The sequence below is a fragment of the Calypte anna genome, chromosome 2 (genome assembly GCF_003957555.1).
Source record: "Calypte anna isolate BGI_N300 chromosome 2, bCalAnn1_v1.p, whole genome shotgun sequence".
Classification (NCBI taxonomy): Eukaryota; Metazoa; Chordata; class Aves; order Apodiformes; family Trochilidae; genus Calypte; species Calypte anna.
This window is the reverse complement of record NC_044245.1, coordinates 144,398,490-144,420,333: the sequence shown is the minus strand read 5'-3', so window position 1 is coordinate 144,420,333 and position 21,844 is coordinate 144,398,490. Positions and strand designations below refer to the sequence as shown.

General features: G+C 37.5%; 1 protein-coding gene across 1 annotated transcript in view; it reads right to left on the bottom strand.

The window, feature by feature from the left end:
- The window catches only part of KHDRBS3 (KH RNA binding domain containing, signal transduction associated 3), an 85,802-nt gene that overhangs the window by 37,558 nt on the left and 26,400 nt on the right, over positions 1–21,844 (bottom strand). Inside the window, 3 exon segments of the mRNA XM_030445145.1 lie at positions 6,069–6,215; positions 11,050–11,166; positions 21,561–21,679. Coding sequence (XP_030301005.1) covers positions 6,069–6,215; positions 11,050–11,166; positions 21,561–21,679 — 383 coding nt within the window.

Below are 21,844 nucleotides of genomic sequence, written 5' to 3'. Positions count from 1 at the left end.
AGTGTTAAAAGCAGGAAAAATCCCATTGTCTCGAGTTGCAAGGCAGTAAAGAATAAACAGACTGTTGATAACAGCCCCTTATGAAGAAGGGATAGATTACAGACATCTACACTTTTAAAATCAAAAGAATAAACAAGGAAAATAATTCAATACAGACACAATGATTCAATTAAAATAGCTAATAAAATATGCAATAGTAAACAAGCTGAAGACAGCTTTTTTCTTATTCTGCAAGAATCATCTCTTGAGCTCTATCAAGAAAGCTGAAGCTATTTACATGGAATTAATACAGTACTTCTCAAACACAGAAAGCACCCTGAACCAACCTCGAAAATATGCAAATCACAGGAATAAAACAGATAAAGCAATGAACTAGAGCTATCCAGATTTTTCAATCATTTTCCCTGTACTTAAAGTAGAGCTGAAGAATGCATCCGTAAAAGTGAATCAAAAGTATTTTACTCACTTGTTTGTATTAAAACTATCAAAACATTATTAGGTCCTCTAATAAAAATGAAGTTATACTTGTGATAGAACAGCTCTTCTACAAATCCTTCCATTTCAAAACTGAATGTTTCTTCAAATATTGACCATTTTATGATTCTATTAAAAAACAAAGGATGTGCTGGAAATCTGTCACTGGAAATCTATTATACTCAGGCACGAGGTAGGTATCAAAAGACTGTCAGGCAGCCTTGAATCAGAACTCTGAAACATAACTGCATTGAGAGAAGATTAAAACTTCCATGAATTCAAAGATCTCAATTATCCTTGACATGTTCTGCTTCTCCTAAACTTCTTCAAACAGAAACAGTTCGCCCTTACACACCATTGTAGAAGATACTTACTGGTGTTCTAAAAGTGACACCATAAAAGCATTTTGTACAAACTGGGTTGAACACACTCTGAAATTTAACTCACAACTGCCTGTCTGAGATCAGCCTCTATTTAGCAGCAGAAACCAACCAGCAAACAAGATGAAGGAAAAATGTCTGGAAGACAATCAGCAGTTTCAAACTGTGTAATTGAAGCTTTTGACAAACATTCCATTACAAAACAGCTTGGACCCAATAAACAACCAAACCACCACACGAAGTAGAAGTGAAACAGGCAATTCAACACTATTCTGGCCAACTACTATACAGATACTCACTCAATATTTGTAACTTCTTTATAAGTTCTCCAAGAGACATCCTTCTCAGAATTCACAAAATCACAGAATGGTTTGGGTTGGAAAGGGACATTAGGGATCATTTAGTTCCAAACCCCCTGCATGGGCAGGGACACCTTCCACTAGACCAGGTTGCTCATGGCCCCATCTAACCTGGCCTTGAGTACTTCCAGAGAGTAGGCAGCCACAACTTCCTTGGGCAACCTGTTGCAGTGTCTCAGCCCCCTCATGGGAAAATTTATTCCTAATATCTAACCCACTTTCTCCCTTCATCAAGGGAAATGTAAAGTTTGAAGCCATTTCTTCTTGCCCTCTCACTACACCCCTGTTTAAAAAGCCCTGCCCCAGCTTTCTTGTAGGCCCCCTTCAGATATTGGAAGGTTGCTATAAGGTCACCTAGGAGCCTCCTCTTCTCCAGGCTGAACAACCTCAACTTCTTTAGACTGGCTTCACAGGGGAGGTGCCTCAGCCCTGATTATTTTAGTGGCTCTCCTCTGGAGATGTTCCAGAAGTTCTGTGTCCTTCTTATGTTGGGGGCTCCAGAACTGGACACAGTACTCCAGGTGAGGTCTCAAAGAGCAGAGGAAGAGAATCGCCTCCCTCAACCTGCTGTCTGTGCTTCTTTTGATGCAGCCCAGGACACAGTTGGCTTTCTGTGCTGCAAGTGCACACTGATGGCTCATGTTGAGCTTCTGGTCCACCACCACCCCAAGTCCTTCTTCTCAAGGCTGTCCACAATCCTTTCTCCTTCCAGCCTCTATTCATGCATGGGATTGCCTCGACCCAGGTGCAGAACCTTGCACTTGGCCTTGTTGATTTTCATGAAGTTTGTATAAGTCTACTTCTCAAGACTGTCAAGGTCCCTCTGGATGGTATCCCTTCCCTCTGGCATGCTGAGTTCACCCCACAGTTTGGTGTCATCAGCAGACTTGCTGAGGGTGCATTTGATTCCACTGTCTCATGTCACCAACAAAGATGTTAAACAGTGGTCTGAGTACCAACCCCTGAGGAACACCACTCATCGCACATCTTCACACAACTCTTGGTGTGACCATTCAGCCAGTTCCTTATCCAACAAATGGCCCAAACATCACATCCATATTGATTCAAATTCAACGCCTGAAAAAATATTTGTTCACTTGATATTAATTTAATTTCTTAACCAAGATGTGCTTAGGTTGTCACTGTGCATGTTGGGCTCTTCTTTCCTTTCTCCCTGATGGTTCTGCATTTTCCTGTAGCTTGTAAGTGTTAAGCATACCAGCAGCCTTAGCCACAGAAAAGGACTCCACTGTGCAAAGGCAGAGAACAGAAAATATTGTCCTTATCACATAGGCCAGAAGCAGGAGGAAGATACAGAGCAAAGGGAGAGAACAAGGAAACCATGACAAGCAGTGTTGATTCATTAGACACTGAAGAAGATTCATCAATTGAAAGTAACAGATGGTCAATTAATGAATGCCCACTGCTGAAAAACAGCACACTCATGGAGACAAATCTCTTCCTCACCCAGAACTCAAGATGGAAATGGAAACCCTTTAGGCTTCCCTCCTCCCCTGTACAGTTTAGACAAAGGTGACATTTCAGCCAAATGCTGCTGCTGTTGAATATCAAACAGCTGTACTAATTTATCAATATCTCCTTGGGATCATCTGTAACTTAAACCTTATTCTAATTTACCATTAAAACTATTAGTAAAAACATTGTTTTATTTAGTGGCAGGACAGATCCCTGCAAAACTCTATATAGTTCTGCAAAACACCCAAGATGATCTTCATCCTGGCAGTGAGCAGTAAGAAGTCATCACGTTTCCAGCCACCTTTACAGACACCTTCATTTTTTGCCAGGTTGCTTAACGAAATGTGTGAGACTTTGCAAAGCCCACCAGCTCTTCTAAATGCCATTTAACACCATTTCATCAACACACCTTACAAACTGAGCATGCAGGAAGAAGTTGTAAATTCTGCTCACGTTGTAAATCGACTGCTATGGCTTGTTCTCTCAAATATATTTTTATACCTTGCTCTAAAGTCAAGGAAAACTCTGATAACCAAGAGCAAAGCATAATTAATGATGTGGCTGTCAAAACAATGACTAGCACTACTGAAAAATTAAGCAAAATACTAAAAAAAGTCCTACTGGCTAGAAGTAATCATGATATAATACAGGACCTGGGGGGAAGAAGAGGGTGCACGTACCTGTTTTTTTGTCCTGACAAATTAATACCAATCACAACACCCCCTAATCTAACAGATGAACAGACTGCTAAGCAGAGGCTCTGACCAGAATAAGTGGATTATCTAATTAAAAGAGGACAAAATAAGACTTGAAGTAAAAAAAAAACAAAACCCCACAGTTCTATCTGCAGAAGATGAGTGAAAGTCAAGGCAAAGTGATAAATGTAGGTAAAACCAATCTTGAGTCAGTTTTTGTCTTCAGTTATACCAATAGGTTAGAGGAAAGCACTCCTCTGCACCTGTTTGAACTTCAATGCCAAGGTAGATCAAATTGTGGGTCTAAAGAGAGGCTAAGACATTTTTTCCTATAGTTGTGTACTACAAGAATATTTTGTAGCCTACATTCTAGCACCAACTGTGATTGCATATGTAGGCCTGACCTGAACACTGAACAATGACTGCATTTATAAATTAGGAGCATCTGAAGTTGTTAGAAGGTACAGTTATCTTACACATGAAGGAAAACAATTAAGATCGTAATCATCTATGCTGATAGCAAGACTTCTTACTTGAAAAAAAAACTGGTGATTTCCTAAGCAAGCCACAAAATACATTATAGAAAATAAAAATGAAGTTGTATTTGGCAGCAGATAACCAAATTGTAGCTCTAGAGAGGACAAAGCTGCTCCTTATTGCTTCCTGGCTTGGCTGCAAGGAGGGGTGGGGAGACAAGAGATTAAAGCACTTAGAGCAGTTCTGATAAGATTACATTTGAAAAACCAAAGGGAAATTAAGACAGTGCTGTCTTGATCCCATAATTCAGAAAAGATTATGTAGTATCAGTTTAGCTCACTAAAATAAAGATGCAATACTGAGATGGAGAAGTGGACAGCTAATGAATGAAATTGCTCATTATCTAATTCTACAGGCTTAACAGCAGAAATCAGTAGGTTTTCATAAACTTACTGAATAAATTAGACATTAGGTGAATCACACTCAAGAGAAATAATATTTTTGATGAAGGGGGCACAGGGATCAGGTATATCCTTACTTTCACTATATGCAAAAAGCACTTACCAAATAGCGTATTTTCATCTAGAAGGAAAACAGCTGTTTGCTCACAAACAAGAACTTAATTCTCACTCATCCTGTCACACAATCAAATAATGAATCACATAAATACAGTAATCCTTGATATTATGAAAGCCCAACATTCCTACAAATACCCAGTTAAGTAACTACTACCTATTCTGTTAGGATGTTTAAACAGTAGTATCTTTATTTCGCTCTTCATATACATCAAGACAAAAGCCACGTGGAACCTGGAAGCAAAGTTATGAAACAATGCTCAGGACACTTTCCACAGTGGGTTAAACTGTCTTATGGTGCATCTACATTAGTGTTATGTCACATCAGGATGTATTCCTAAATGAACCTCCTGATGAACATTACTTACCATGCTTTGGTTCATGTTATGCAGTGGTGCTGGGGTACACAAACAAACATTCATTCAGACAAAAACAAGCCAGAAGAAAAACTCAAGGAGCAAATCCTCTACTCCAGTCACTTGAGGACTTGGTTCCATGGATCTTTAGTACAGATTTAGTACAAACCAAATTCCACCAAAAGCATGTAGTGCCACAGTCAAGTCATGAGCACCAACTACTTCAACCTGGAGTACAACTAGAAGCTGTACTATCAAGAAGCTGTAGTGACCTTAGGTCAGGAACCCCCAGCTGGTCCTGAACACAGCTACACTGACTAGATTCTCTCACAACATTTATGTCTTCTTGCCCCTCAGAATCACACCTGAGTAACTAAAGGTATCTTAGCCAGGACTCCCAAGACCTGACAGTAATCAGTAAAAAAACTTGGGTACCATTTTTGACAGTGAAAATAATCAGAAGTCACTGCACCTTAAGCATTCTTTGCTTTCCATACTCTTTCATTTGATAACCAAATAGAAGAATGTTCACTAAAGAGCTCAGAGTTCACAGTTAGGAACTTCCCATAATAAGAGGCCTCAAAATGCCTCGACTCCAGAGCTTGGACTGTTCTGAGAAGTTTAATACTGCAAAACAATTGAGGTTGGTTCTTACTTGAGAAGCAAATAAAGGAATGTTTTATATAAACACACTGGAAACCATTTAAAAGTAGTGCCTATGAATATTCTAAACCTGGAGTACAAAATATTGGATATTGCATGTCATTTTATACACATCCATATATCAGAAGTTGAAGTTTACATAAGACAAATATAACCCAGGTATTACTAGCTTTGTGTGATAAATAAAGATAGAAGATAAAATAGTATTAACTCCCAGCACTGAACCCTAAGCTAGGTTTATGGGTGGGAGCAATACTACAACTTCCAATTTATTCTTAATGAAGCAGAACTCATGATGATGCTTCAGGTGCACCAACACAGTTAAGTTCTGCATTAAGCTAAGAAAGCTGATTTTCCATATTTTAGATTTTTACAGTTATTTGTAAACTTGAGTACTTTGCACATAACCAGTTAAGAAAGACTAAATTTTTTTACAATAGCCCATGCCAGGAAAATGTATGTAGAATGTTAGCCATTTACCCAATAGCTGCCTTCAACAGACTGAGAAGTATTTGTAAACGCATCTTCTTTTGCAGGTGAAGGAAATTAAGCAATATGACTTTACCATCATACAGTAAGTTAGTATTAGAAAATTTAAGAAAAAAATACTAACAGGGATGAGAAATTTCTTGATTTCCTCCAATGCATGTCCCATTCTGGCATATGCTTCTGCTGGTGGAGCAAATACTTCAATTAAAACATGGAGATCATCATTTAGATGGAAGTACTTTGCCTCTCCACTTTTTCTCAACTCTTCCTCCTAGGAGATAAGAAAAAAGTTTGGTTTTTTCCACCTTATTTTCAAGATATTAATGTGCAAGTGTTACTTGCTTTGGAGGCATTTGCACATACAATTTACTCATGTTCAGATGTCAACAGCTAAAGGAAGTATAAAATTACACACTTCTGATACACTTCAAATCAATAATGTCATTGGAATACCAGATTAGTATCAGTTTGCTTGTCACCAGTAAGTGACTAGCAACAAAATAGGACACATCAGCTTCTGATCATATACAGGAACTGTAGCACAAGGGAGAACATTCCCAGGAGTATTCCCAAGTGTACCAGCTTCACACATAAGGCAGAAAACCATACCATGAACTTGAAGCCTTGTTTCTCATTACTATTGTCTTCAGAAAACAGTTTGATCTAATATTCCACAAGAGCAAGATTCTTTCATCAATATTATTTCAGTCTCTTCTTAGTATTATTGCACAGCCCAGATATTTATTTTCTGCTCTCTGATTTCTACCTAGTGAGTACACCCTCCACAGAACTACACTCGTTGGACATGAAACTAACAGCATGCAAGACAAAGGCAGAGCACTAGAGGGAAAAAGAGTTCACCAGGTATTTCAGAACATTTTTTTATTCTGCTTCACCCAATGCACTTGTGACTGAGAAACAATTTTCCATGTAGTGGAGCAGAGCTCAGTTTTCAGATGCTTGCACATTTGAGACAAAACATTCACAAACCTGAATGTGCATTTGACTGGTGCTTCCCAAGAGGCTAAGCCATCATTAAAAAGAATTTAATTTTATTACCAGAGAACTTCATATCAAATTCGTTGCAGTTCTGCTATCTGAAAAGCAATGCCCTATGAATTCTCCTCTACTACTTATGGTATATGGCAAGCATATACCAGGTAAGTACTTCACTCTTTATATTATTAAAATTATAGCTTCAATGATAGTTGAAGCCACTCACACGCCTTAATTACAGGCTGAGTTTTATAACTGACAATCTATTTCTGCTTCTCATAAATAACAATCATCATTTTGTGTTTGACTATAGGGATGTTTAAAAAAATAAGTTACAAATCAATTTAATCTATAGGTAGCTTTTAGAGAATCCACAGCTTAATACAGGAGTATTAAGAGGCCAGAGTTATCAGGATTAGATTTTGTCAGCAAAGCAATTACCTTGTCCATACAAAAGAGATGTTAAAAACAGGAAGTAAACTAATAAATATTACTCCTCATAGAGTTTCAATAGGAACTGTTTCTCAAATAAATAAGCACAGTTATTTAAGACATGTAAACAATCATTTAGATGGAAGCTAGAGTTTTTCAGTGGTTACTCATACCCTTTTTCAGTATATACATACTATCAAGCATCACCTGTCCCTTTTTTTTTGAAGGCAAAAAAAATCACTGCAGTTAATCAGCTCTGCAGAAAATTGAGAATTAAAAATCATGTGTGGTTATCAATCAACTTGCCTAGTGATAGCAATAGGCAATAAATATCACAATTTAATGTGCAGTGTCAGGTGAAGAAGCATTTCAAACAGCAATTTAAACAAAACATATGAAATTTAGTGCAGGTTGTTCTCAAATCATTCCCATAATTAAGGTCAGAACTTCATGCTGTTTTCTCCCTTTGTTTGCAAAGTTCACTGTTTAAATTTTTTTTTTTTTTCACTTCTCACACCACTTGGCACCACACTGCTCTTAACACCACATGAATGAGAACATGTTCACTCACTGGCCTAGATCTCCCACACTGGGCACACATTAAGCATTTCAACATTTTTTTTTATTCCCTGTGATGACCAACACAGCAGCCACAGCTTATTTCCATTCCACTATCCTTCAGTATTTTAGCTCCCACAAAATCCTCTGCCTTCCATTACTTGGCTGTACATATCTGGCCTAAGCTTGACAAGTGCATGTGGATGCTGCTTGGCTGGCAGAAACAACTTTTTCCTCTACTGCAATGGAGATTTGAGAGCTGCTGAAAGGAGGAGACACAGCAAGAATGCCATTGATTTAAAACAAAACAGAACAAAACTGCCTTTTAAATCTCTATCTTCTCACACAAGATCTATCACATCAAACAACTCGTGGTTTGGACAACCTGATTTAATTTTGTTGTCAGGGCAAACCCATCCCTTCAGTGCTGCACTCTGGAAGCCACTATGAGAAAGCTACTGCCTACCTGGCGCCTTTTGCTCTTTCATTTCATCCCTTTGTGGGCCAGAACAAAACTCAATAGTAGGCACAGCTTATGATTCACAGCAGCATAAGGCATTATTCAATATGCCAAATACAGTTACTATACTTTGCCCCTGATTCTACTCTGCCTATAGAGCCTTTTACCTTTTATCATACTTGCCAAGCTATCAAGAACAAGATATCAGCCCTGAAATCAGAAGCCGAGTTGCAATGTTTATCAGAACACACTCCTAGTACTCTTTCCATCTTCACTATACCCCCTTTGATGTAGGTTTTAAGTTTCTTTAGTTACTACCTTATAGGTAAAATAGATATTTTTAATGTTACCATAAATTTGCCTTTTGTCAGATTTTATAGACCATTCCAAATACTCGAGTGAAAGGTCTATACCACTCTTGAGCTACTGGTAACACATGGGGTGGAAGGCTTTAACTTACTTCTCCAGGACTGCAGTATAAAAGCCATTTTATAACTGAATCAAGAAATTCTAGAATGGGCCTTCTTACTTTTTCCCTCTCCCATAGCCTCATGGAATCCTGAATAGTCTAGAGGTAGGTCAGTGATGAGGTCCCAGCACATCTTAAAAAATGTTAACTGAGAAGGAACAGTGATTGTAGATATTGTACATCCCAAATAAATTAAATACTCCAGATGTTACCAGGACATGGAAATAGAAGCCTTCAATACTTTTAGAACTCAGTTTAAGGACTAAGGAACAAAGATACAGGAAGAAAAAAGACCTTCCTTGAATGTTCTCTCAAACCCAAACCTCTTGCTAGGAACCAAATTGGACATTCTACAAAGACAATTATAATCAGAGCTGGAGATATACTGCTGCCCAAAATTAATTTAATGTCATCCTGGTTTATCTGTTATTCTTGTTTATCCAGATCTTTCCCTAGAGAACTTCAAAATGGAAATGGTGATATTTACTACACTTTATCAACCTTCAGTATCAATTAGCTTTTTTCCATAAGCCTTTGAGTTATCTTAAATAAAAATTAAAACTAAGTATTTAGAAATTTAGCTTAAAGAAGTCTATGAAGCTTACTGTCACTTTTCCTCAGGAAAGAGGAAAATCACAATAATAATAATAATAATAATCACAACTCACTTAAAACTGGTAATATATCAGTTGTATTAACATGTAAGTGTTTAGAAACATCTGATCCTGAGCTTCCAACAATCAGTTCATCCCAGAATATGTTATCAGCATCACTAAGTAGACACACAGCATATGCTGTCTCAGCTCCAGTTACAGCAAATATGCTGCAATGAACTTGTCAGAGAGAATAAATCAGATCCTCAGCTGTTTTGTGGTGCAAGTTTGGCTTCAGGAAGCTTTCGTAAGTCTGTGATAATGAAATACCAAACTCCACAACTGAGAAAGTTCACCAAGAATTTGGAGACCAACTGTCATCCTGGCTTATAGCAAGTTTACTTATTCCTCTTTCTTTTCAGTTTGAATAGTTAATATTCTTGTTTCTGTTTGAACTGTCTTATTTCCTCTCAAAGTTACTAACACTGTAGTTTTTCATCACTAATTGTGTAACACTTAAATCTTAAAGTTGCTTTATCTGTATTATGTATTGCATAACAGCCCCCATTCAAAAAATCCCTCTCTTCTTCAAGACTTTTATAGGATAATGTGGCTGCATAAATCTAAGTCATATTTATGTAAATTATACTTAATAAAGATATTAATTAAGAGTCGGCACTTAAATTGCAGAGAATAAAGTAACTTATGGCCTCTGATCAAGCTCTTAACAGACTATAGATTATAATATATTTTTCTGATGAAAGATGTTAAAAAAATACAGTTTAGGAAACTGAGAAGCAACTCCTTTAAGTCACTTTTCTATATGGACATAATTACCTATCTTTATAGCACACAGTTTCAGGCTATATAACCACAGAAATATTTCACTGGAGACTATAAATATGGTGTGCTACAGACAAGAAATATGTTCATTGTTTTAAATTGTATCATTAGGAATGCTCCAATTAAAACATGCAGCTTACCAGACAGGTGACATATTCTTACTGACATAGTTATTTGCTACAAATTTAGTCAGATTTATTACAGTAAAGAGTGAAACTGATGTGTACATACATCTCATCAAGCTAAAGGCTTCTCTTGTGTCTATTTTGGCCCTTCTAATGGACATGTCCACTATACACAAACACTTCCCAAAGAAATATTTACAATTTATCTCCTTTCATCAGCTGTGTCTTGTCTAGAAATGTAATTAAATATTAAAATCAAACTTTAAGTGCTATTTTACATAAAAATGTTTAGATCTATCTAGGCCTCAGGTTCCTTCCAAAGTGAGACCACTGACAGCTTCATCACAAGCTATATAAGACCCATCTAGAACATGCCACTGATGATGCCCTAATTACATCCTCAAGGACCACAGTTTTGGGGAGGCCTAAATACAACTCACGATAGCCTCAAAATACTCAGTGAGAGCAGATTCCTCAGAGAAAAGAGACTCCATCTGAATCTAATACAAGGATGTCCAGTGTTTCTTACTTGCTTCCCACTTTGTCATTGGTGTTGTTGATCCCCCAAAGATTTTAGGAAAAAATAAAATCTAGGTATCAAACACTCCACTAGCATACTCAGGTCTTACCTTTGTCTTGTCCCTCATAGAACCTTTTCCCAAAATAGACATTTTTGTCAGTGTTTCTTCCTGTAAGCGCTTTAGAGAATTGCCACGTGGACCCAGAAGTTTTCCCACGAAATTGAACTGTAAGAGAAAAGATCATTAAGTTAATTAGATTTTCAAGCATATATGAACAAGCAAAGCATACTATTTTGTTGAAAAAAACTGTTCTAGCTAAAAACAAGTATCACAAACTAAATTTCAAATATGTAAGACCTATCAGTGGCTTCACCAGGTGTCAAGAGAAACAGATCTGAGCTCCAAGAACTCAAACAATATAGAGAGAACTGTTCATCACATTCAACAATGAGAACAGATGTGCTCAAGCTGCAATTCAATTTTCAGCATTTGTTAGCAGGTATATAAAACCATAAAAGCAGCAATCTCAGATACAATACAATCCAACCAAAGCTCTGAAAAAGAATCCTAATTGCCTTATCGTCCCTTGAAGATTTATGAATACAGCAACACATACAATATAGCCTACACTGAAACAAACAGAATTAAATTCAGAGAACATAAGCATATAAATCCAGCCCCAAACCAGAATAAACACTCAAGATCTTCCTAACTACCACTCAACACCCACTGCCACTGAAGTTCACTGAAAACAGAAGGGCTCAAAACCCATCAAGCCCTTAAAGTAACCAGGGAGAAGAAAGTAAAAAATAGTGAGGAAGACTAGAGAAACCCAACCATTTCTAGTCACAGAAAACACCAAAACCAGAAGGTGCTTCAGGGGGAAAGTTTGCTAAAAAATATATGTATCAAAATCCAATTTGTAACAAAGGAAAACAAAAAGGGAGAACTATTGTCATTCCAAGGACACAAAACTGGACTTTGAGCTGGGACATGAGAAAGTACTCATGAACACTGCTCCACAGGACATATGTTCCCAGTCACATACACCAGGAGAAAAGTTCCAAGAGATACTAGGAAATACCTCATACCAAGAGATTCATCAATTCCCCATTTTGTTAAGCCTGTTATAGTTTTAGCTTCCAACCTTTAGGTCTCTTTTCCTTATTCCACTTTTATCTTCCCCTAAGTGGGTGGAGGGGAGCAATAAAGAGCAATTCCATTCTGTGGGTTTTGTTTACCCTGACCACTAAACCAAGACACCCCTTAGAACTTGCAAATTCAGTTCCTAACATAGACCTGAGTTAGAACCAAGATACAATAAAGTAAAATTGCATATGGATAACTGTAGCCAGATGCTAATATATTTATGGGGTTACATGAACTAGTATTTTCTGAAATCAGGGCAAATTTCAAGAAATCCTCAGGCAATTTATGGAAGTTTCTTTTTTTGAGGTATATTCAATTTTTTTCTTCATAGGCCCTAAGACATAGACAAGGAAAAAATTAATCAGAAATTGGTTGTCCAGTGAAGTAGTAGAAATCTCCCTTGCTGAAAATATTCATGACTCGCACTGAGTAGTCTAATTTAGTCATTATTTCAACAGAAAGTTGGACCACATCTCTACAGGTCTCTTCCAACTTCTGACTGTCTTATTTCTGGAAGCAAGGGAAGAAAACAAACTGAAGTAATTCCTAACAAGTCTGAACTTTCAGAAGTCAGTAACTCCTCGTCAACAGTTTGCTTATAGGATCATTACTTATAATAAATGAGTTCATAGTTAAGTTCAAATGTAATCACTCATTTAGTAGAATACCACCATCAATTTTTTTCAATCATTACTTAAGATCATTTATGTTTACTCCAAATAGCCTTCAAAGTTATTAGGAACAAAAATAAACACTGCATGAATTTAAAATTATGTACCTTCCATTCACAGTGAAGTGTGGTGAAATTTCAGAATGTTGAGTACCTGCAGTCTTACATAGTTAAATTAAAATATTCAGATGAAATTCTACTCAGTTTTTGACTGCAATTTAGGAGTAGGTAAGCATGTGTTTAACTGCAATGTGTAGCCTGAATATCACTTCTTAACTGGACCAAACAACTCCCTGATAATTAGAATACAAACGACAAATGAAAACAAAGAAATGCATAACCAAAGCTGAAATAAAACCCACTTGATATGCAATATAAGTAACTAAAAGTTCAGTGCTCAGAAAATACTTGAGTGTTCCAAAGCACGTTTACTTCAGCTGCTTCGTTTATTTTAATGACAGCCAAATATTTTAATAAGTTGTGTATAATTTTTATAACTTGATCTACAAAGCTTTAATACTACCAAAAATTGTGACCTTCTCAAAACCAGTCTCCAGTGTTGAAGGTGGACTTTATGGTAGCTATACAAGTAGCAGGACAAAGGACACGTTCTAGATAACACATTTAATGAAATGAAAATGTATTAGTTGTATCCTGAGATCCACTGAGCTATTCTTTCCTGTGCACTGAGGCTCCAAATATTAGATTTGACAAGTCTGAAGCATGAGAAATCTGTGCTGCCAGGAAAGTAGGAAATTTTGCTGATTCAAAAGCACTGTAACTCTAAATGTAACTTAAAAACATGGCAAACATTCAAGGTTACTAAAAAATGGCTTACAGTGCAGAGCCAAAACCTTTTTGCTCCCCCATAACAAAGCTGAAGAGCTTTGGAATACTTCAGTTGGTTATTCAATAAGTAAAAACTTTTTGATATTGAATGAATCATTTCAGTAGAAAGCAGATTATTTTGAACAGGTACCAGATTTTTTTGTTCAAACTATTGCTCTTTCCCCTTTTTACGTTACATTGGGAATATCTGATTAGCAAAGGCTTATCTTCAAAGACGTCATAGAGCTATTGAAACACTCAAAGATATCAGCCACCAAGTTACCATTATTTATACCCTTCTTTATCCCCACCAATCAATGAGTAGAGGGACTCAAACCTAAGGGTAGAAAACCACCACACTAAGATACATTTTAATTACAAAGTTAACAAATCCAGCCTATCTGCTTGTCAAACAGAAGCAAGTAAGCCAGTCAGCTCTTACACAAGACAGCTCATGTAGAAGTCTTGTGGCTGCTTCCCATGCCTCATATTCCTGGAGTTTATTTGCCCACAAGAGCATAAGAACAAAAATAAGTTCATATCTAGTATTGAATTCAAGCTTATAAACTCTGAATTAGAGGCACTGGATGGTACCAAAAAATGTCTGACCAGCTCTGTACCAGTCAGACCAGTCACGTTTACTAGTTCTGGCTCATGATCAGACATGACAGACTTCAGCCACCCTTCTACCTAGCACAGCACAGTCATATTTCACCTTAACATTGAATTTGAACAGTCTGTATACAGAAGATAATCTGGAGTATCTCCAAGCTGCTTCTAAGACTACCTTTGAAGTTTATGCCAAACATGGTAAAATGAAGTTATAAAAAAAACATTCAAGGCAACTTTGTAAAAAAAAAAAAAACAAAAAAAAACCCCAAACCCAACCAAAATACCCAATTCAATCCTAAACAAAAAAACAAAACAGGATACAGATTAAAAGAACAGGGAGGAGACGATGGGAAAAGATGGGAAGCATAACCTCAGATATAGTTCAAGCCAAACACTCCAGTCCTACATCATTACAAACCATTAGTTTGAGAAAAAGGATGCAAGAGTTAAGGGGTGTTCTTAGTTCATAAAACTTCTGATGAGTGAAAGCAGATTCTCCCATATCTACACCTCTCATTCAGCTCGAGGATAAAGATACACCATGATGTACAAGAGATCCTTCCCAAATTCCAGAAATATTGGAGATTCTACCCTTTGGTCATGGTGTCCACTAGCCCACAAATACTGGTTACCTATACAGAAACCATGTTGTTTCCCTTACACAGATTATCTTCCAACTGTTGTATAGCTACAAAATCACCAATTTGTAAATTTAATAGAAAAAAATCTTAATAGAAAGGAATCAATCAGGTTTTTGCCTGACTGAAAATAGCTTCCTCTTAAAATATTCATAAATCCTCATTTTAAGAAGCATTTTTGCGGATACAGTACAGTGGAGGTCATGGACATGACCACATAACACCCATTTCTTTAGTATCCCCAAATCAAAATACAACTTTAAAAGTTACCTAGAGATTTATTTCCTTACCAGATCACCATTTCAAACTATTTCCTCAAAACAGTTCAGGAGAAAACACATGTACAAAGAGTATACAAGTGAGACATTCTTTTCAGAAGTATGTGATCTCTGAATGTCAACAGAAAAGGAATTAATGCCAAGGCTACAGCATTTTAAAATATATATATATTACAGAAAAGGAGATATAATAGAAAAAGTAATCCTTGTTTATCTCCACCAAGACAAGTCTGCTGAGAATGGTTCATCCAGCTTAAAATACTTAGTGAAAGTATAAACACTTGACCAAATTCTTTCCTGTAAAGCTCTAAGTAAGCCATTATCATTAAAGCCACAGAAAGCTTTCTTAGCATATTAGTTTTCTGCAATGGTTCCCCTGTGATAGGGTCACAACAAAAAATAAAAATAGTTAAATTAAGACTCAGAGCATTTTCCCTCACAATGACCTGAAAGCAGGAAAACATCAAGATTGGTATTATTCATCTGAAGAAAATAAGGTTTCCACATAGAAAGGTAAAAACTTGAAGCATCTATGCTCTGCCACATCAAATTACTCTCTTCACAAACCACAATAATAGGTCTTTAAACATTTATTCACAACAGAAAGCTCAATTACTGTAAAGCTGCTCAAAAGCTACCCTTGGTATTACATTTGATGTTGTTCCTCCATATCATTTATGATTATACAACTAAATTCTCATTTTCTTGGAAGCCCTTAGAATTTAATTGTTATGAAAAATGTTTTCTAACTAGTCATGTGATTAAGACATTCATCTCTCCATGAGTCCATGTAAGAATTGCAGATTTATTGCACATGACAATGACATTTAAGACTATTTCCAATATAAGCATTAAGCTAAAAGGCTCCAACAGACACCAGTTCTGTAAATCAGTGACTTTTGAGAATATTTATTTGAAGTATCACTCCAGCAACTGAACACAGACAATTTCTTACCAAATTCTGAAATTCACCAAGTATTTAAGTGTAGTTTTATGATGAATGATTAAATGGTTGCCCATCACATAGCAAACAATTGTTCCCATAGTTTTGATCCATAACATAGAAAAAACATCTGCAACTGCATTTATCACCCATGAAAACTATTTTTCCTTCAGTTTCAGGACACTTGACTTCACTAAACTGTCAAAACAATGAGATTCCTGACACTAACCTACTTCATGATGCATATTAATTAAATGCATGGGAGGGAGGTGACACTCTTCTGACTCATTTGTACATATCTAAACTATGAAAACCTTTCATACTTGCTGGAATTTCATACTTTTAAGATAGATCCAGAGTTCTTTCACCAAGAAATCACATTATCACCTTCCACCGCCAGTTCATTTTTTCAGCCTTTATCAAGCTTGTGCAAGTTGAGAATATTTTCAAGCATAAAATGTAACACAAGTACAGGTTTAAGGGTCACATTTTCACACTTGACCTGAAGTCAGTTGAGGTATTCAGCCGACCAAAGAGCAAAGTGTATTAAATCACTCTGATTTCCTTTGCCTAAGCTGGCAAGATCTCATTCCACTAACTATAGGTTAGGCATCCAGCATCCACATGCACCCCTACGTGTAGGTAACTTGATTGAGAACTAAATCCTACTTCAAAAAGTCAGCCCTTTTCCTACACGTTTGCATGAAAGCCCTAACCTCTTTAATCCTAGCTTGCAGCACATCCCAGTTACAAGAGGATTGTCAACAGCATTACTAAGGCATATTGAAGCCTCACCTAAATATCTCAGATTAATTTCCATATCACAGCAACTCACAGACATTTCTCAGAATCTGTAGAGCTGGACCAACCTGAAAAAATCTTAACATTGTTTTCAGTCAGATTTTGAAAATACTTGACCAGACCTGTAATCTGTAGATTAACTTCTAGAGCACAAGGTTTTGTCTTGCCAGGTAAGACTGTCACCACATCAAGACATAATAATTCCAGGGTTTTTAATGTGTACATGAGTTTGTGAAGAACAAATCAAGAAATTAATTCAATTGCACAACTAGCCTCAAGCAGAAACCAAACATAACTCCTGGGATTAACTATCTTGACAAGTTGCTTCATAAAGCAGATAAAATTCCATCTGTCTTGGTTATTCTATCACCTTCTATCAAGGTCTAGACATGAAAAACATTTAGGCCAACTAAGTCTGAGATTTTACATAAGACCACAGATTTTAAAATAAATAAGACCACAGAACCAACCAAGAGCTGTTAGATAGGCAGCAAGTTACACACGTGAACACAGATACTCAACTGTTTGCACACTTAGATGACCAGAAACAGTCTTTTTTGGGGAGATCAAAGATGCCTGAAAAAAGTGAGACACCTGCTTTTGAATCTGAGGTCTACCAGATCCTTTTCCAATAGAAACACAGCTGCTCTGACCTTCAGTTGCATAGCTTTCTGCTGCAGTTATCCTGTCACCTCCCAGGGCTGTCAGAGGTAATGAGGCTGAATTTGCACAGGACCCAGCCATGAGCCCATATGAGAACATATCTGACAGGTCAGGTAATGTGAGCAGGCATTGCAATGCCAGGCTGATCAGATCAGCCCTAGGACTGCCTGACCTGTGTTGAAATAATTTTGATTTATTCAAGGAGTCAGAGACAAGTTAAGAGGAAAAACACAATGAAACACTTAAAGGAAACTTAGTTAACCTGGTGACAGGTCTGCCTGAATGGATATAATGCTGTAATGTAAGCTGGTTTGGTCCAGATACCTAACTTTTTTTGAGAAAAATGATGATTGAAACTTCATTAATCCTACTGATATAAAGTAGAGGCATCTCTGCTTGCTGGAGTCATCACTGACAAATATAAACAAAGGAGTAGTTTCTTCTATCAGAGTTGTTTATATTTGTAGTTAGTTTCATTTGCTGATAACTTTTAAAAATCCTGTTTAAAGGGAGGATCATTTATTTGGGGTAGTACTATTCATGAAGTTGAAAAAAATTCTTGATATCCAAATTTGTCAGATTCAACCCAACCAGTACCTCTATGTTAGTTTGACAGACTTATCAATTCCTGAAGTGATTTGGTCAGCTACAAACAGCAGATTAACAGTTCACAAGCAGAAAACCTACAGCATCTAAATGACTGGAGGTGTCTTTGTTCAGCATCTTGCATAACAGCTAACAGCACTATTGTGGAGTGCAGGCATACAGAAACCAATATCAGCCTGCTAGAACTACTTAAATTTCAATATTCACATGCTGAAAAGCTCTTTTACATGGATTTCATCCATATTTGTCTAAATTTCCATTCTTCTGAAGCATTTGTCAACAATCCTAATCAGAAGTTAAGAAAAAAGTGATAATAATCAGAACCAAATCTTGTAATCTTTTTTTCTGAGGTGCTATTATTTGGGACATTCAACAAATAATACTTACTTTGCACTAACACATTTTTGTCTAGGAAGCTGCATACATGCACAGAAAAGAATAGCAGAAAAGCAAAAGGCATTTCTGTAAATCACCCTTTCAGGTTTTATAAGCACCACATAATACCTTCTGCTGAAGTTCTGCAGAATTTGCATATACAATGCAAGCACTTGAAATACATCTCACTGAGACAGAGATCACTGGAATAATTTCATATCTACCCCAAAAGACCTGATAAAGGATTCCTAATTTCAGCCCTCCTCTGAACACTTAACAGGAAGAGGATTAGTCTTTAGAGCAAACATAAGTATGCAAAAAGACTGTTCCCCTCTATACAGGCATTTCTCACTCATGTCCCTCCCTGCAGACTACAGTACCCCAGGATAAGGCTTTGTTTGCCACATTGAGGTTACAACACTTCAAACAACATATTTAGAGTGATCAGGTCAAACAACATCTTTAGAGTGATCAGGTCTCAGGAATAAAACCACAAGCCTGGTCCTGGTAAACAAGTGATACTAAGCTGCAGTGACTGCTTGTGTCCTACAATAAGCTTTTCAGAGAAGTTCACCATTACCTGTCCTGAGTCTGAATTCATCCTTACCTCCCACATTACTCTATAGCAAGTAATTTGAATTTCCTTTTGACTATGCAGAATTTTTAATGAGTAAGCTTGAATAAATATTAGTCTATATGTAACAAAATGGCAATTTAAGAAAAATTGAGCCGTCCTGTGCTGCAGTGAAAATATTTATAAACAGAGAATATCTAGTGTCTTGGGTCAGGGCAGTGGTGTTTTGGAAGCTGGGGAAAGGGCACAGGGGTGGCTCCTGTGAGAATGTGCTGGAAATTTCCCTGCCTTGAATTCTGGGCTCTGCCTTTGGCCCAGGACAAGCAGATATGGGAAGCTGAATGTGCCTCTGTGAGTATTCAAGACAGGGAATATGAAACTGAAAAAAAACATACAAAACAAAAAAAAACCCACGGCCATCTGAACAAAAACCTGCAGAAGAAAGGAGGAGGTGAAAGCAATGGCAGAGCAGAGACAGTCAGTGAGGAAGGAGGGGGAAAGGTGCCCAAGCAGAGATTTTCCCACAGCCCATGGTGAGATGGCAGCTGTCCCCTAAAGCCCATGGAGGAGCACAAGGGAGCACACACTGAAGGGCCACAGTAGGACAGACATATTTCCAGCCTGTGAAGGATCACGGTGGTCAGATGGAGAGCTGATGTAGGATCAGAGGGGCAGATGTGGATCTGCCACAGAGGAGCATGGTGGGGCAGATGTGGATCTGCAGCCATGTAGGACCCCGTGCCAGAGGAGGTGACTGTTCCCACAGCAGCCGTGACTCTGTGGGCAGCCTGGGCTGGAGCAGTTCCTGAGGGACTGAACCTCCTGGGAGGGCCTCATGTCCCAGGGGTTCCTGAAGGACTTTCCCATGAGGGACCCCGAGCTGGAGCAGGGGATGAATGTGAGGAGTCCTCCCCTGAGGAGAAAGGAGCAGCAGAAACACCAGGTGGGGAACTGACCCTGAACCCCCCCTGCCCGTCCCCTGTGCCCTGAGGGGAGGCAGCAGTGAAGGTATCCGGGCCTGGGGAGAAGGGAGGGGTGGGGGGTAGGAATTAATATCTGTTTATGTTCTCTTTAGATCTAATTCTATTCTGGTAGATTAGAAACCAACCCCTACCTGACTACAACCTCCCTTCAGGTAGCTGTAGAGGCTGAATTTCTTCTTCTCCAGGCTCAAGAAGCCCAGCTTCCCAAGCCTCTCCTCATAAGATTTTCCCTCTAGTCCCTTCACCAGCCTCATTGCTCTCAGAAGAGAGCAGAAGGACCCACTCCAGCACCTTGATATTGTTCCTGAAGGATGCTTGGAACTGGACACAGCACAGAGCAAATCATACCTATCTGTTGAATAAAGGGCTTTCCTAAAAGCTATCACAAAGTAAGAATTGCAATGTTTAGTCCTTCAAAGCTGACACTACATAAAGAGGCAGAAGTATATTTCAAAAGGTAGTCTTTCCCTTTTAGTTTCTATTTTGCTTTCTTCCCCTTGAGCTCAAGTTTCTGCATTTCAGAATCTATTAGAAAAACATCCTGGTTACAAACACTGACCATGTAAATTTCCCCTTCCTTTTACTTTCCCATCTTTTTGTTTCTTCATGTTTCTATATAGCCTTTTCCAGTCATAAAGATGACTTTACAGTTCCAAAGGCATACCCACATATAAAAGGTAATAGAGGCTTGATTTCAGTAAAGCAGTATTTCACAAAACTACTAACATTATTGAGGCAGTCCCTACAAGTTACTCATCATAATCTTTGAGGAAAACACTGATAGTGTGAGGAAAAAAATAAGTCTTCCTGAAGAAATGGAGGAAGAAAATTCCCTTCTTCCATGAACAGAAACAGAAGCTGTCTTGAAATTCCTAGCAGGAAAAAAGGCATTTCAAACAAGCGAGAACCTGCTCATTTTGTTTCCACAATAATAATACTAAAATTTAAAAAAGGAACCAAAAGAATAAAGTCCTGCAGCCTATTGAATGTTGAATAAATGCTTTCAGGTAGCATTGTTTTAGTGCAGTATAATTCTGGGCAGTAAAGACTCATAGTGGTCAAAGATACTAAGTCCTTACTCATACAGAATAGACAGCATAATTTCATAATGCAGATAAAACTAATTCAAGATTGGCAATGGCTGCAACAAAGCAAAGAGCTTATATAGTGAGTTCCTTTAATGAGGTATTTTACTCTGCACTTCTACCTACAGCAAGTAAGTTTCAAAGCCTGGCATCAAATATTTCATTTCTTTTGCTATTCTGAAGAGGAAAATGTGGCTAACCTGAAAGTGAATAATTTTTCTTTTCTCAACATACTATATTTTTGCGTGACCAGCCCACTTTCCCACATTTATTCCAACAACAGCCATTCCTACCTTAGAAATTCTACAGAAGCAACTGCAGAACAGTAATAGCAGAGCTTGTTAATACTTTTGAAAATGTAACAAATTAAGGTATTAGATCCACTTAGATTTATCAAAAGTAAAAATCACTTACCTTAGGGAACTGTTTTACTGGAATCAAAACTTTTTGTCCCAACTTCATATTTTTATTGATGACTACATCAATATACTTTTCTTCTTCCTTTCCTTCCCCTTTCTGGAATTTTTCAATTTCTGTTAAAAGAAAAAAGGTATTTTCCCAGTTTAATACAACAACCTAAAAGCTGAGATACTTCAAACGCAATACAAATTAAAATCTTTAGGAATAATGTTGTATGGAGCAGTACATATGGAATAATGCGTTATGATTATTTAGACAGGTCAATGGGTTAAATGGTG